We start from the raw sequence: 18198 nt of genomic DNA on the forward strand, positions 1-18198 counted from the left end.
AATGGCGAGTAGGATGCGTGATGTGATAGAGAGTGTGATTGGGGATGAACAGTGTTGTGCGGTGCCTGGGAGATGTATACATGAGTGTGTGTGTATGTTGAGAGATTGTTTGTGGGACTGTATAAGTCGGAAGAAGAGTGTATTTGTTTTGAGTTTGGACTTTGAAAAGGCGTATAATCGGTTAGCACATAGTTTTTTGTTCCGGGTATTATTGAGAATGGGGTTTCCACCTGATTTTGTTTGGAGGGTGAGGAGCTTATATAAGGACATTTATAGTTGTGTTTTGATGAATGTTTATGTGGGTAGAAGAGTGAATGTTTTCTCAGGTGTGCGACAAGGTTATCCTTTGTCTCCTGTGGTTTTTATCTGTGCGATTGAACCATAAGGGTATGTGCACACGTTCGGATTTCTTGCAGAAATTTCCTGAAGAAAACCGGAAATTTTCTGCAAGACATCCGCATTTTTTTTTTGCGTTTTTTTTGCGTTTTTTTCGTGTTTTTTTAGCATTCTGCAAGCGTAATTAGCTTGCAGAATGCTAAAGTTTTCCAAGCAATCTGTAGCATCGCTTGGAAAACTGACTGACAGGTTGGTCACACTTGTCAAACATAGCGTTTGACAAGTGTGATCATCTTTTTACTATAGATGCTGCTTATGCAGCATCTATAGTAAAAGATAGAATGTTTAAAAATAATAAAAAAAATAAAAAAATGGTTATACTCACCTGCAGGCGTCCGTTCCTATAGATGCCGGTGTGGTTCAGGACCTTCCATGACGTCGCGGTCACGTGAGCGGTCACATGACCGGTCTTGACCAATCACAAGACAGTGACGTCATCGCAGGTCCTTCACCACACACCAGCTATAGAAACCGAAGCGGCAGCATGCAGCGGAGAGGCGGGAAGACATCGAAGGTGAGTATATGACTATTTTTTATTTTAATTCTTTTTTTTTGACCAATTATATGGTGCCCAGTCCGTGGAGGAGAGTCTCCTCTCCTCCACCCTGGGTACCAACCGCACATAATCTGCTTACTTCCCGCATGGTGTGCACAGCCCCGTGCGGGAAGTAAGCAGATCAATGCACTCCCAGGTGTGCGGAATCCCCTGCAATTCTGCATTTTAATGAACATGTTGCTTTTTTTTCCGCGATGCGATTTTTTCGCAGAAAAAAAGGCTATATTTGCACAAAAAATGCGGAATACAGTGAAAATAATGGGAGGCATATGTTAGCGTTTTTTTCGCTTTTTTAGCACGTTTTTATAGCGAAAAAACACGAAAAAAAGCTAAAAATACTGAACGTGTGCACATGGCCTTACTTTGTATGTTGAGGAAAGATAAAGTGATTAGAGGTGTACAAGTGCCAGGAGGTGGGGGGAGGGAATGGAAGGTTAGTGGTTATATGGATGACGTGTGTGTGTGTTGAGTAATTCAGAGTATTCTGTGAGGCAGGTGAAGTTATTAGTGTCTATTTTTTGTGGTGCGTCAGCATTTAAGGTGAATTGGGAGAAGAGTGAGTGTAAGGTTTTTGGGGGACGGATTTTAAGTAAGGATGTAGGAGTGAATGAGGTGACTGAGTCTATTAAGGTTTTGGGATGACATTTTCAGAGAGTTTGGATGGGAAAGAAAGTTGGGATAATGCAAAAGGAAAGGTTGAGCGGAAGTTATGTTTTTGGAAGATGAGAAGTCTTTCGTTTTTTGGAAAAATCTTAGTTATTAAAAGTGTGATTTTGCCTATTTTCTTATATATTGCAGTGGTCTTTCCACCGAGGTATATGTGTATGAGGGGGTAAATAGGATTCGGTTTGTATTTTTGTGGAATTCTAGAATGGAGAGGGCTAGGAGGGAGGTTTTGGTGAAACGTTTAGAAAAAGGTGGGTTGGGTTTTCCAAACCTTGAGGTGTTTTTTGGTGTAAATATTGTGGTTTTTGTTTTGAGGGTGATTAGGATGGATGGGAAGTTTTCTTGTCTGTGTAGGTTTTTGTTTGGGGCGTATTTATTGCGTTTGAGGTGGCAAGAGAGGGATCTGAGGTATCCGGTTGCTTTTGACGTGCCTAGATGGTATGTGTGGGTTTATACATTTTTGGTGAAGTATGAGTTCTGTGATGTGGATGTTAGGTTGTTGAGTAATAAGAAGGCTGTGTATAGGATGATTGAATGTAGAGAGACAGAGTGTGGAATAAACATGGTTAGAGGGAATGATATAGAAAAAGTATGGAAGAAAGTGCGGTTTGACGGTATGACGAATAGGCAGAGTGAGATTGTGTGGCAGTCTTTTCATGGAGTGTTACCAGTTAGAGAATTTCAGAGGAATCGTTGGTAAGAAGTGATATGTGTCCGAGAGGTGGGTGTGGTGGAAGGGAAAGTGTAATACATGTGTTTTGGAATTGTCATTATGCTAGGGAGGTGATTTGAAGAATGGGACCGATGTGTAAAGAATTGTGTGGTGTGAGCTTGTTATCGTTCGAGTTGTTCATTTTTGGCTTGGGAATGTGTGATGGAGTGAAGGAGAGAGTGTTGTGGTTAATGGTTGCATGTATAAAGGAAGTATTATGGGATGTGAGGAATGTGTATGTTTTTAAGAGGAAGGAAATTGTAGTAAAGAATAGTCAAAAGTGATTTTGGGGAAGATGTATGTGTGTTTTCTATGGGATAAAAGGAGAAGGGGGGAGGTAGATGCCGACGGGATTTGGAAGGTGAAGAAGTGGAGATACCTTGTAAATATGTCTTGATTTGTTTTTCCTGATGTTGTATTAAACTTATATTTTCTGATGGTGATGGGAACAGCTTTTGTGTTTTGGATTTGACGCAGCTGTTTGTGATTTTTCTTTGGTCTTGGATTTCTGGACCATGGATTTTCCCATCTGAGGGAAAAAAAAAAAGAAAAAAGAAACAGCTGTCTGTGGATAGATATCATGTTTTGGCATAGGTGGTTTTCCTTTATTGGATGCTGCCCTTCCCGTGGTTGTTCCTTCCCGGTGAAAGACCTGTCTATTCACTGCTTGCATTGAGAAACACGTGATGGTGTCTCCGTGGCTTTTTTACATGCATTTGCATATTTCCCATAAGGGATGGGGCAGTGTTCTGGATCACTGCGTTGAGAAACACGTGATGGTGTCTCCGCGGTGTTGGATGTTTTGATCTCCCCTAGGTCATTCATCCTTATGTTTAATACCCAGGATACACGGTGACAACATTAGAGCCCGAGGCATGCTAGAGACCCTATAAACAGACTCAAGTCACCAGTCATACGGGTTATGTCCTGTCCTATACGGGGGGACAGAGAGAGAGAACATCTGTGAGGATCTTATCTGAAGCTATAGGCAGTAAGGGACTGCAACACCACGGCGCTAGAGGAAGGCTTTGATTTCCACCTGGATAAGAGAACTCCTAACTTGCCTCCAAGCCGGCCGGCCCTGTGATCTGGTGCCATGGACTGTGGCTGCCTGAGTCGACAGTAAACAAGGTAAAGAGACTGCAACCCTGTGTCCTCGTTCTTTACTGCGCCATTCATCATCTTCTATCTACACAATGGGAGCCCTGGGGATATACTTCACCTGTGGGAAGTTATACAATCTACCTAACATAACATCACCCCAGAGGACCCCTTAAAGCAGCGTCGGTCCCCACTGACCGAATACCACAGGTGGCGTCATGAACACAAACTTTATTCCCTTTAAAGACCTCCCCTTTTATATGGGCACCCAGGGCCATGGACTGGGTCACCACTGTGACATCCTCCTGTGAATGCAGGACCTGGTACCGAGTACCCCACAGCCCTGACGAGCGACTCACCAGCATGGTGGGCGGGTCACAAACCAGTCGTTGATGAGGCAAATTAAAGTGCTGCTGCAGTGAAGCTAGACCAGTGGAAGCCTGAGATGACTTTCTGAAATGTGCTCTGACACGGCGTACCTTGGAAAGTAGGTCAAGCAAGTCAGGGTATGTTTTTAAAAAACATTGTAAAACCAAGTTCAGCACATGGGCCATACATGGAACGTGTACCAGCTTGCCAAGCTTTAAAGCCGCCACCAAGTTACAACCATTATCGCACGCAACCAGACCTGGTTGGAGATTCAGCAGGAAGATCCACTGATCAGTCTGTTTTTTTATCCATTTTAACAGCTTGGCTGCATTGTGACCTTTATCACCTATACAGATGAGTTTCAGCAGAACATGCTGCCGCTTCACCAAGGCAGTGCTATAGATTTCCAAGCTGGGGAGTGAAGAGGAGGCTAGTTCCGCTGAGGATGAGGAGGAGATCATCATGCTGACACACTCCAAATGCGGAGTAATGTAGATTATTACCCCTCATAAATTTTCATGTATTATTATCTCTACCTATATTGCGCCATTCGCACAACTGCTAGACAAATATTAGGTATTTTAAGTGGAAAATAGCAGAGGGCTGCAGCATATACTTGCAATGATCAGAACACCTAGGTGCCTGCCTTTCACCCACCCTCCATCCCTGCTAAATCCCCACCTAAGAAAAAAACAAGTATTCTTGACAGTCTTCAGCTCTTAAAAGAGCATTTTGGAATAAATAACATTCGCTATAACTTTCTATCATTGTCCCTATTCTCCTTTCACTCTCCCTACCCTCACACTATACTGTTTCCGGCTGTAATGTGCACAAGATGGAGCCAGCAGCCTTTAAATATCCCCTATTACCCTGGAAGGCCACCCAATCACAGTAATGCCACACCAAAGATTATTGTGATTTGCAAGCCAGACTCGCATGTTCATTGGCTGCAAATAAAGAGCCAAAAATGTTGGGCGGGTCACTCGAATATACTGAGGCTAATACCTAATTACTCGTCGAGTAATGAATAGCCTGAATACTGTACTATTTGTGCGCATAACGAGTAGTGCAGACTGTGTTCACTCATCACTAGATGTAACATTGATATTTATGCCACTCTCTACCTCATCTCTTCTCTGAAATCTTGTGAAACTTATTTAATTTGTATTACATGTATTAATATATGTTCTTTGGTCTATTTAACGTATACATTTTAATACATAAAATTTTGGGCATATTTCTCTGTTTTTCTAGTATCTTATGTATATTGGAATATCCCCCCTTGATCCTACATTGGGCCTTCCCACATAGGTATAAGACCCTATTGTCAGGTGACAGTTATAATTTCTGTTTTGGTATTTATTTCTCTCTTTGCGTGAACACAGCTCCCGCAGAGCAGTATATTTACTGCACATGTCGGGAAGGGGTTAATAGAAAAAAAATCTAAACCTACAGGACCCTGTGTGAAAACGTGATTGCTCCTAAACCGAGTAACAGGTTGGGCCACCATTAACAGCAACAACTGCAATCAAGCATTTGCAATAACTGGCAATGAGTCTTTTACAATGCTCTGGAGGAATTTTGGCCCACTCATCTTTGCAGAATTGTTGTAATTCAGACATATTGGAGAGTTTCCAACAATGAACCACCTTTTTAAAGGTCATGACACAGCATTTCAATCAATTAATGTCAGGACTTTGACTAGGCCACTCCAAAGTTTAATTTTGTTTTTCTTAAGCCAATCAGAGGTGGACTTGCCAGTGTGTTTAAGATCATTGTCCTGCTGCATAACCCAAGTGAGCTTCAGCTTTGGGTCATGAACAGATGGCTGTACTTTCTCCTTCAGGATGTTTTGGCACACAGCAGAATTCATAGTTCCATTTAGCACAGCAAGTCTTCCAGGTCTTGAAGCAACAAAACTGCCCCAGACCATCACATTTTTGCTCAGTCTCTCTTTTAAGATGGAATAATGAACACTGACTTTAACTGAAGCAAGTGTGGCATGCAGTTCTTTGGATGTTATTGTGGGGTCTTTTGTGACCTCTTGGATGTGTTGTCGCTGCGCTCTTGAGGTAGTTTTTGTCGGCTGGCCACTCCTGGGAAGGTTCACCACTGTTTCATGTGTTTGCTATTTGTGGATAATGGCTCTCACTGTGGTTCGCTGGAGTCCAAAAGCTTTAGAAATGGTTTTATAACCTTTTTGTCAGGCACGTCCTATTTAAGTGACTTCTTGATTGAGAACAGGTGTGGCAGTAATCAGGCCTGGGTGTGGCTAGGGAAATTGAACTCAGCTTCCCAAAGATATGATAAAACACACCTAATTTGCATTTTAAGGGGGGAGGTCAAACATTTTCACACAGGGCCCTGTAGGTTTGGATTTCTTTTTCCCGTAATAATAAAGACCTTCATTTAAAAACTGCATTTTGTGTTTACTTGTGTCATCTTTGTCTAATATTTAAATTTGTTTGGTGATCTGAAACATTTAAATGTGACAAACATGCAAAAGAATAGGATATCAGGAAGGGGACAAACATTTTCACACCACTGTGTATATAGATATATGCACACATATGTATTAAGGCTGAGTTCACGTGTTACTGACACATGTTATTATGTATATATATATATATATATATATATATATATATATATATATATATATATATATATATGTATATATATATATATATATATATATATATATGTATATATATATATATATATATATATATATATATATATATATATACTGTATATATATATATATGTTGCTATACATCAGAACCAGGTAATAAACAATAGATACCTTGAAGCTTGTTGTAATTGATGCAAACTTGTTGTCTGCTGTTTCAGGGTTGCCAATGAGGTAATCCCAACTAGTAAACATTTTCCAGCTGAATATAAAGTTGTCATCATCCCCATCCGCAGTGCTTTCGTTTACATTCTTGGCCATTCTAGGAATTAATGGAAATTGTCAAAAGCATGTATACTGGAATGCATATTAAAGTGGTCGTCTCACCTGGAAAACCTCCATTTGAGGACAACCATAAAATATAAAAGAGATAGGAGAAATAGTGCAAAGAATGGTTATCACTCCCAGAGGGCTCAGTGTAACCAATATTTGTGGTCACAATTAGTGTTGAGCGATACCGTCCGATACTTGAAAGTATCGGTATCGGAAAGTATCGGCCGATACCGGCAAAGTATCGGATCTAATCCGATACCAATACCCGATACCAATACAAGTCAATGAGACTCAAGTATCGGACGGTATCCCTGATGGTTCCCAGGGTCTGAAGGAGAGGAAACTCTCCTTCAGGCCCTGGGATCCATATCAATGTGTAAAATAAAGAATTAAAATAAAAAATATTGCTATACTCACCTCTCCGACGCAGCCTGGACCTTACCGAGGAAACCGGCAGCGTTCTTTGCTTAAAATGCGCGCATTTCCTGCCTCCCGTGACGTCACGGCTTGTGATTGGTTGCGTGCCGCCCATGTGACCGCGACGCGACCAATCATAGCAAGCCGTGACGTAATTTTCAGGTCCTGAATGCAGAATTAGGCATTCAGGACCTGAAATTACGTCACGGCTTGCTGTGATTGGTCGCGTCGCGGTCACATGGGCGGCACGCAACCAATCACAAGCCGTGACGTAATTTTAAAATGCGCGCGTTTCCTGCCTCCCGTGACGTCACAGCTTGTGATTGGTCGCGTCGCCCATGTGACCGCGACGCGACCAATCACAAGCCGGAACGTAATTTTAAAATCACAAATGCCTAGAATTAGGCATTGAGGACCTGAAATTTACGTCACGCGACCAATCAGAAGCCGTGAAGGACGTAAACGCGCGCATTTTAAGCAAAGAACGCTGCCGGTTCCCTCGGTGAGGTCCAGGCTGCGTCGGAGAGGTGAGTATAGCAATATTTTTTATTTTAATTCTTTATTTTACACATTCATGTTGTTTCGATACCGATACCCGATACCACAAAAGTATCGGATCTCGGTATCGGAATTCCGATACCCGCAAGTATCGCCCGATACCCGATACTTGCGGTATCGGAATGCTCAACACTAGTCACAATTGATTTCAAAGAGGGTATGTGTCCACGTTCAGGATTGCATCAGGATTTGGTCAGGATTTTTCATCAGTATTTGTAAGCCAAAACCAGGAGTGGGTGATAAATGCAAAAGTGGTGTATATGTTTCTATTATACTTTTCCTCTAATTGTTCCACTCCTGGTTTTGGCTTACAAATACTGATGAAAAATCCTGACCAAATCCTGATGCAATCCTGAACGTGGAAACATACCTTTATTGTCTGGGGGAATTCCAACAGATGGACCTCTGATCAAACCGCTGTGTTAGGGTATGTGTCCACGTTCAGGATTTGGTCAGGATTTTATGCAGGTAAAATCCTGACCAAATCTGCACCTGAGGTCACTGGCAGGTCACCTGCATTGTCCTTGAGTATTTTCTGCAATGTAAGGACATGCTGCATTCTTAAAAGATGCACCGCATGTGAGTTTTCTCGGGTGTGCTGCATGCATCTTTTACTGCATAGTGGAGACAGGATTTCATGAAATCCCCTCCACTATGCTGTAACATCTGGACGCTGCGTTTTTTATGCATGCTGCTCAACGCTGCGTCAAAAACAGCGTTTCCTGAACGTGGACACGTACCCTAAGGAGCTCCCTGAAAAATGTAGATAAGTGATTGCACACTCTTCAGGTACCCCCAATTGACTCCCAGGTACCCCCTTGAAGAGGGATATCTTCCAATGGCGATGTCTTTAAATTTTACTTATTCTTACAATTTCTTCTCTTCTCACCCTTCCTAGGTAACCACTAGAGATGAGTGAATATGTTTGGCTCCCTCCATATTTGGCAACCTATAGCGCTTACCGAATAAGCTGCAGATTGAACCTGGCTTCCAGGATCGCTCCCAATAATCAGGTGTCCGGCGCCGCAGCTACATGTGTCACGGCTGTTTCACTGTCACAACACATGCATGGAGAGCCTGTTTGTTGGGCTCTCCATGCATGTGTTGTGACTGTCACCGAGCTGCGACACATGCAGCTGCGGTGCCGAACAGCTGATCAACATATTTTTCAAGGATTGTTCTCATTTAGGTTTCTCAATACATACCTTTTGAATGGACATTCCGTTTATCAATTTTTTAGTATTATTGATTATACTGGGTATGGGGGAACCCATGGAGATTATAACATTAGAGGATCATTTTTTGATCATTTTGTGTCTACTTTCTGCTCATTGGAGGCAGGACTTACCATGCTGCCTCTTGTTTACAGGTTACTATGGTGATGTCTCACCTCTATTGTGCAGCTGCATCAGCATGATTACAAGGGACATGCACAGTTGCCTTTATTTTGTACTCACCATATGATCTGCGTCCACTCTAAAAACTGGTTGTGTTGCACTAAATGAGACATGATTCTGTGCACAGCACTACTAGTGTGTAAGTGTTCACTGATTTATCCTATGGCCTTATTATAGGCCATGTTTCGATGCCACTGTGCTCTCTGGTATTATTGTACACACCATGTGCTGCTGTGGGTCTGTATAAGTGTTGCAGTTAGGCTGCACAGCCTTTTTATTAGTATCAGTTTTGCCTATATAGGGCTTCATGTTATTTACTAGGCAGCATTAATTTTCAGCAGCCATGTGTAATGTTTACTTATTGTTTTGTGATTGGAATACATTTCAGTGCAATCCATTGGTGTGTCATAAGCATGCATATTCTCATTAATATCTATGTGCATTTTTTATGCCACGGGTAGCAATTATAGTACTATTGGTGTGTGTATGACTTTATATTTGCCTTGGGAGGGGTTGGCTCTGGCTTTATTGCAAGCTGTCTGGGTTTATTCATGTCAATGTTGTTTGACTTTTAATTGTTTTTAAACACATTTGTTGGTTTTTGTATTCAATACAATTATTTCTACTATATATCAGTGTGGTGATCCCCAGTGTTTGGTCTTTAAACTATGTTTCAATTTTTTGCATTGACCTTGGGAGTATCCCCCTAGTAATATTGTGGTGCCCTCCTCAACAATATTGGCCAAACAACTGATCAGCCGGCGCGATCCAGGTATCCGGGTTCTGCAGCTTCTTCGATAAGCGCTATAGCTTGCCGAATAAGTAGGAAACCGAACATACTGTATTCGCTCTAGTAACCATCATACACAACATAGTTATGCTAAGGTGCAGAGTCCTTATATTACCTTAGACGGGTTATCTGTCTAAGGTTATATAAGGGGATGTCTGGGGTCTATGTAAAGGGTAATCTGTTCTAATATCTGTATAAAAGCAAGTCTGATGTGAGGTCATTATAAGGCAGGGAGCACTATTTTGGCTTCAGAATCAAGAAGAGGTCTGAAGTTTTGATTTATTTAGTGGGTCTGGGCTGAGGGCTGCGTTTATTAAAGAGTTCAGGGATCTCAATTAGTTTAGGATCTCTGGAAGGTTTTTATTTACTTACAGGTCTAGGGGAATCTGATTTTACTAAGAAGGCTGAATATCTAATTGGAACCTAAGGGGTTTTGCTTTTGTTCAAGGTGTCTAGTCAAGGGTCTCCGTTTTTGGTCATGGAGGTTATACTTATTTTAGGGGTCTAATCCTGGATCAGTATTCATTCATAGAATCTGTAGTTATTTCAGGGGTCTGATTCTAGGTATGTATTTGGATCTGATGTATGTTCTGTATTTTTTTTTCTGTGTGTTTGATCAGTAGTATATATTTATTTATGGGGTCTGACCTTGGGCCTGTATTAGTTTATTGGAATCTAGCCAGTAGTCTTCAGTATTTAAGGGGTTTGAGTCTATGGTCTTTATTCAAGTATTTATGTTGGGGTGTGATGAAGGGACTCATATGTATTATTATATGCATGTGTGAGGCAACTCCCATAGGATGGGGGCCTATTTAGGTGATTGAATTAGAAAATCAGAACTTTGCATGATATGCTGCTAAATAGACCCATTTTTGGAAATCTCTCTGATGTTGATGCTCAATAAAGCAATTATAGATAAATGTTATTATATAAATTAACTAAGTGTTAACTTATTCAAAACAAGTCTTACTATAACGATAATAAAACGCTTGTGCCCAGACTGGATGGCGTGAGAGAGGATTGTGGCCCCACTGTGCCACAAATCAGACTACCCTGGAGGGGCAAGACTAAGTAGTTACCTTGGTGTTCACTGGAGCCTCTAGTGGTGAGGTCACGCTTGTGTGGCGGGTAGCTACCAGGTACCACTCCAGGGCGGTGTCTGGCTGTAGCAGCTGGTCCCACTGGGGGACGGAACACTAGGGACAGGTGTGGGCAAGTAGAGATGAGCTCGACTGGCACTCTGGCAGGCAGGCAAGCACGGCTGGCACTCTGGCAGGCAGGTGGGCACAGCTGGGATGCGGGCACGGCTGGCACTCTGGCTGGCAGGTGGGCACAGAACAGACTGGAGGAATCGGGACTGTAATGGGTAGGGCAGGACCCAGGCAGGTACGAGTAGGAAAATGGAAACAGGAGGAACCAGTTCAGACTGGAGGGACAGGAACTGTTAGGAACCAGTTCAGGCTGGAAGGACAGGAACTGCTTCAGGAGGCACGGGAACACAGGCAGGTAAGAGTGGGATAAGGGAATGGGTAGTAACCAGTACAGACTGGAGGGACAAAGCGCCACGGGGTGCGGGGCGAGAGCAGAGCCGCAGGATGTGGACAGCAGAGCAAAACCGCAGGACGCAGAGCAGAGCCACAGGACATTGAGAACAGATCAGAGCCACAGGACGCGGAGAGTAGAGCAGAACTGCAGGATGTGGAGAGCACAGCAGAACTGCAGGATGTGGAGAGCAGAGCCGCAGGATGCGAAGAACAGACCAGAGCCGCAGGACACGTAGAGAAGAGCCGCAGGACATGGAGAGCAGAGCCGAGCTGCAGGACATGGAGAGCAGAGCAGAGCTGCAGGACATGTAGAGCAGAGCAGAGCCGCAGGGCTCGTAGAACAGAGCCGCTGGATGCGGTGAGCAGAGCAGAGCCACAGGATATGGAGAGCAGAGCCGCAGGATGTGGGGAGCAGAGCAGAGCAAAGCTCCAGGTTACGCACAGCCGTAGGATGCAGGGAACAGAGCAGAGCAGAACTGCAGGTTTTGCAGAGCAGAGCAGAAGGAGTAGACACTAGGATGCACACAGCTGAATAGGGAAGGCAATAAACAAGGATACAAACAGGGACAGGTATAGGGAAGTGTTCAGACAAGGACAGACATGGAAACAAGTTCAAGACAAAAGATTCTGTCACCCTTGGAACTGTATACCCAGGCCTGAAACTAGACACAAAGAGCACAGAAACGGGCCATGGGTATGCAGCCCCCAGGGAGGTGAAAAACAGGACAGGACCTGGCAACTCAGTAGCGGAATACAGACTGAGAGAGTTTGTTGCTCAGGCATCTCCCAGTGGGTGGAGATGCCTTAAGTACCCAATACCTCTTAGCAATAGGCTGGGGACATATTAGGAGTGTGCACACTGTCTCTATAAGACTCTGGAAGTGCCGGGGCCACCACCCCAAGCATACAGCCAGGAGGTATGCAGCAAGCAAGGACATGAGGTCCACAGCAAGGAGCCAGCAGAGGACAGAACTCACAGCATGGCCCAGAGTGGTGAGTAAAATAGGAAGCTGTGATGGTGTGATATGTTATGTGGTTATCATTTTGTGTCTATTTATATTTTACTGATTTTCATAGTGTTCTCTTGTTGCCCTGTATCATTCCGTGTATTCCACATATTGTCTAGAGTCTCAATTACCTTCCAAAAGGCTGATAATTGAATTAGCTCACTTACTGTCTGCAGCCTGACTATCTATGCCTCTTGATGAACCCCCTGTAGTGCCTTAATCCCTGAGGCACATTTGTCAGGTCTGGGAGGCCTGAAAACCACCCCAACCTGTCTGACTACTCTTGGACATAAGGAAGGGGCTGGGGAGGATAGGGGCTGAAGAAGTCAGATCCTGTGTGGTGATGATCGTGTAAAGACAGCACGTCAGAGAGAAGGGGAAGCATATGGACCATTTTTATTCTCTGTCTGCTGGATTATTGGACTGTCATCTCCTTGGACATTCATCCTGTTACTGAACTGCATTCGTGTTCTGGACTATTGTATCCTCAGTGTGGTGGATTGTTTATGGACCTTTTAGTTTTGCCTATAATAAAGGTCTTGGGATTGTTTACAATTCCCTCGCTCTGTTGATTGTGTTGTATCGGAGAAGGACCCCATGACAGAAGCCATGCAATGATGCTGGCAGGGATGTTACAGATAAGAAAACAATATCTTGTAACAGTAGAATTAAAACCTGAAAGATGTATACAGGCTGTGCCCTGCTACCTGCCACCATCGCACTCTAACAAGCATCTCTATTCTTCCGACAGGTATGTTCATCCACCCAGCTCTTCTGCTGTCTGTCTATGAAGTGCACATAGTACATCACCCAGCTTTGCACACAGACTTTCCTCTGCTCCTAGCATTCTCATGGTATGTTCATCCACCCAGCTCTCCTGCTCTCCTGCTGTCTGTCTATGAAGTGCACATAGTACATCACCCAGCTTTGCACATAGACTTTCCCCTGCTCCTAGCATTCTCATGGTATGTTCATCCACCCAGCTCTCCTGCTCTCCTGCTGTCTGTCTATGAAGTGCACATAGTACATCACCCTGCTTTGCACACAGACTTTCCTCTGCTCCTAGCATTCTCATGGTATGCCTTTCAGCTAACCCCAGCTGTACCCCACCGGTGTTATTTATGACCTTGTTTACTCAATGCTTGATTGTATGCATCTGGTCCACCCTTAATTCTCTGAGCAAGATGAACAGAGACCACTCCTCTCTGCTTCACACCTGAACGCACTTAGTTTTACATATATTGCATAGCTCAAGTCTGCAATGACTTTAGTCTGCAGTGTGATTCCTATAAATGTGTCCTAAAAGTGTGAAGATTACAGTAGAATTAAAACCTGAATTGAACCTGAATGGAACTTAAGGTAACTGGCCAGTCACTGTAAACAATGTTTCTGTTTATTTTCACTCTCACCCCTATAATCCTTCACATTATGCTACCTCCCCTAATCCCCACACCAAGTAAGGAACTGTTTATCTCTGCTTCAATCCTCCCCATCCATCTCACCTCCTCCTCAGAACTGTTCCTTAACCTACAATCCTCTGCCTCCAAACATAGACAGCCCCCTCATGCCCTCTCCTGCTCCCACCTGCTAACACTTTCTCTGCTCCTTCTCACTGCTGGTGATATCTCTCCAAATCCTGGTCCTCCTCACCACATCCCCACAGTCAGTTCTAACTCCCACCCACGCTCCATCACAAATTTCCGTAACCTCTCTAAGCTTATACCCATCCACCCAGCCCCAACTTCCCCAGTTCCACTAACAGGAGCTCTGTGGAACGCTCGCTCTGTCTGCAACAAGCTTTCCTACATCCACGATCTTTTTGTTACTACCAAACTTTCCTTCTTCGCCATCACCGAAACCTGGCTCACCCCTTCTGACACAGCCTCCCCTGCTGCACTCTCTTAAGGTGGCTTCCACCTTTCTCACATACCCTGCCCTAGCAGCAAATATGGTGGAGGAGTTGGTTTTCTCCTGTCAGATAACTGCTCCTTCACCCCAATCCCACTGCCACCCTCTTCTACCCTCCCTTCCTTTGAGGTGCACTCTGTGCGCATCTACTCCCCCTTCAACCTCCAACTGGCTGTCATTTACCGCCCACCAGGGCCAGCCACCACTTTCTTTGACCACTTCACCACCTGGCTACTTAATTTCCTTTCCGCGGACATACCCACTATCATCATGGGCAACTTCAACATCCCCATTGACACTTCCCTCTCAGCTGCCACTAAACTTCTATCTCTCATTTCCTCCTTCGGCCTCACTCAATGGTCTTCTGCAGCCACTCACAAAGATGGTCACACATTGGACCTCATCTTCACCCGCCTCTGCTCCCTATCTAACCTCTCTAACTCACCTCTTCCTCTCTCTGACCACAACCTTCTCACATTCTCTTCCCTCTTAACTCCATATCTACAATCCCCACCCTACAAACTTTCACACCCTCGCAGAAATCTTAAACATCTTGACCTACATTAATTCTCTGAATCCCTCCTCCCTCTCAGACATAAGTTCCTTACACAATGCGGATGACGCTGCCACTCTATATAACACCACAATAGCTGTAGCTTTGGAATCTGCTGCCCCACTTACACATACCAAAGCTCGCAAAATCAACAGACAGCCCTGGCACACCAGCCTGACCAAAGAACTGAGGCGAGCTTCCAGGGCTGCTGAGCGCAGATGGAAAAGATCCCACTCCGACGAGCACTTCATCGCATTCAGTCCCTCACTAATTTCAAGACCACACTCGCCACAGCTAAACAAACCTACTTCTCATCTCTCATATCCTCCCTGTCTCACAACCCTAAACAGTTATTCAACACCTTCAATTCTCTCCTCTGTCCCCAGCACCTCCTCCCTCCCCACTTATCTCAGCTGAAGACTTTGCCTCATTTTTCAAGCAGAAGATTGATAACATCAGAGACAGTTTTGGTCAACAACCCCCAGAGCCCTTCCTCCCCACTTCCCAGCCCTCCACCTCCAAAACCAACTTCTCCACCATTACAGAAGATCAACTCTCCACTCTCCTCTCAAGATCGTATCTCACCACCTGTGCCCTTGACCCGCTCCCATCCCACTTCATCCCAAACCTCACCACAGTCTTCATCCCAACCCTAACCCATCTCTTCAACCTATCACTAACAACTGGTGTTTTCCCCTCAAGCTTTAAACATGCCTCCATCACACCTATCCTCAAAAAGCCTTCTCTTGACCCATCCTCTGTATCTAGCTATCGCCCTATATCACTTCTCCCTTATGCCTCCAACCTACTGGAACAACACGTCTACCTTGAACTGTCCTCCCATCTCTCTTCTTGCTCCCTCTTTGACCACTTACAATCTGGCTTCCGGTCACACCATTCCACTGAAACTGCCCTAACTAAGGTCACCAATGACCTCTTAACCGCCAAGAGCAAGTGACACTACTCTGTCCTCCTCCTCCTCGACCTGTCAGCTGCCTTTGACACAGTGGACCATTCCCTATTACTACAGACACTCTCATCTCTTGGCATCACAGACTTGGCCCTATACTGGATCTCATCATACCTAACAGACTGGACATTCTGCGTCTTCCACTCACACACCACCTCCTCACCTCGCCCCCTATCTGTCCCACAAGGTTCAGTTCTTGGGCCCCTGCTCTTCTCCATTTACACCTTTGGCCTGGGACAGCTCATAGAATCTCATGGCTTTCAGTATCACCTCTATGCTGATGACACACTGATGACACGCAGATCTACATCTCTGGACCAGATATCACCTCCCTACTAACCAGAATGCCTCAATGTCTGTCCACGATTTCATCCTTCTTCTCCACTAGATTTCTGAAACTTAACATGGACAAAACAGAATTCATCATCTTTCCCCCATCTCACGCGACCCCCTCAACGAACCTATCCAATACAGTACATGGCTGCCCACTCTCCCCAGTCCCACAAGCTCGCTGCCTCGGGGTAATCCTTGACGCTGATCTCTCCTTCAAACCACATATCCAAGCCCTTTCCACTTCCTGCCGACTTCAACTCAAAAATATTTCATGGATCCGTACATTCCTCAACCAAGAATCTGCAAAAACCCTAGTCCATGCCCTCATCATCTCTCGCCTTGACTACTGCAACCTCCTGCTCTGTGGCCTCCCCTCTAACACTCTCGCACCCCTCCAATCTATTCTAAACTCTGCTGCCCAACTAATCCACCTGTCCCCCAGCTATTCCCTGGCCTCTCCCCTCTGTCAATCCCTTCACTGGCTCCCCATTGCCCAGAGACTCCACTACAAAACCCTAACCATGATGTACAAAGCCATCCACAACCTGTCTCCTCCATACATCTGTGACCTTGTCTCCCGGTACTTAACTACACGCAACCTCTGATCCTCACAAGATCTCCTTCTCTACTCCCCTCTTATATCCTCTTCCCACAATCATATACAAGATTTCTCTCGCGTATCACCCCTACTCTGGAACCCTCTACCACAACACATCATACTCTCGCCTACCATCGAAACCTTCAAAAAGAGCCTGAAGACCCACCTCTTCCGACAAGCCTACAACCTGCAGTAACCACCGATCGACCAAACCGCTGCATGACCAGCTCTATCCTCACCTACTGTATTCTCTGTTATGAACTGGTGGTTTAGGAGCGACATGCGACGAGCTCTGAGCAGGTGGTAACTATACTGACCGCAGTTCCTGATCTTAACACAACACTAGAAGTAGCCGTGGGATGTTCCTGTCACTCCCTAGACACCTCGTCACAGCCGGAGAACTAACTACCCCTAAAGGTAGAAACAGGAAAGTTATCTTGCCTCAGAGAAAATCCCCAAAGGATAGGCAGCCCCCCACAAATAATGACTGTGAGTGGAGAGGGAAATGACATTCGTAGAATGAAACAAGATCTAGCAAAGAAGGCCACTTCTAGCTAGATAGATAGTACAGGACGGAATACTGTGCGGTCAGTAATAAAAACTAGAAAAAGTCCACCGCAGAGAATGCAAAAATCTCCACACCCGACTAAAGGTGTGGAGGGCAAATCTGCTGCCCAGAGCTTCCAGCTTAGCTGAATAGATCCATATTGATAAGCTGGACTAGAAAGAAAAACATAGAATGTGCTGAACAATTAAGTCCACAACAAGTGGACTGCAAAAGAACAAGCAAGGACTTATCTTTGCTGAACTGGTCAGGATGTCAGGGAAATCCAAAAGAGATGTGACTCCAAGCAGGAACCATTGACAACTGGCACTGTCTGAGGGATAAGGCCAGACTAAAATAGCCGAGCCAGAAAGACAATCAGTGGAAGCAGCTGCTGATGCTAAATCCAAGGAGCAGCCATTCCACTTAAAACCACCGGAGGGAGCCCAAGAGCAGAACTCACAAAAGTGCCACTTACAACCAACGGAGGGAGCCCAAGAGCGGAATTCACAACAGTACCCCCCCCCTTGAGGAGGGGTCACCAAACCCTCACCAGAGCCCCCAGGCCGATCAGGACGAGCCAAGCGAAAAGCACGAACCAAATCGGCAGCATGGACATCGGAGGCAACAACCCAAGAATTATCCTCCTGGCCATAACCCTTCCACTTGACAAGATACGGAAGCCTCCACCTCGAAAAACGAGAATCCAAAATTTTCTCAACCACATATTCCAACTCCCCCTCAACCAACACCGGGGCAGGAGGATCAACAGTGGGAACAACGGGTACCACATATCTCCGCAACAAAGATCTAT

The 18198-nt window shown here is 44.8% G+C and overlaps 1 protein-coding gene across 1 annotated transcript in view; it reads right to left on the reverse strand.

Annotated features, from left to right (window-relative positions):
- LOC143760690 (transmembrane channel-like protein 2-B) overlaps positions 1 to 18198 on the reverse strand; it is a 255526-nt gene that overhangs the window by 89690 nt on the left and 147638 nt on the right. The window contains exon 10 of the mRNA XM_077249045.1: positions 6607 to 6754. Coding sequence (XP_077105160.1) covers positions 6607 to 6754 — 148 coding nt within the window. The remainder of the gene's footprint in view (positions 1 to 6606; positions 6755 to 18198) is intronic.

Source organism: Ranitomeya variabilis, chromosome 1 (genome assembly GCF_051348905.1).
Source record: "Ranitomeya variabilis isolate aRanVar5 chromosome 1, aRanVar5.hap1, whole genome shotgun sequence".
Taxonomy (NCBI): Eukaryota; Metazoa; Chordata; class Amphibia; order Anura; family Dendrobatidae; genus Ranitomeya; species Ranitomeya variabilis.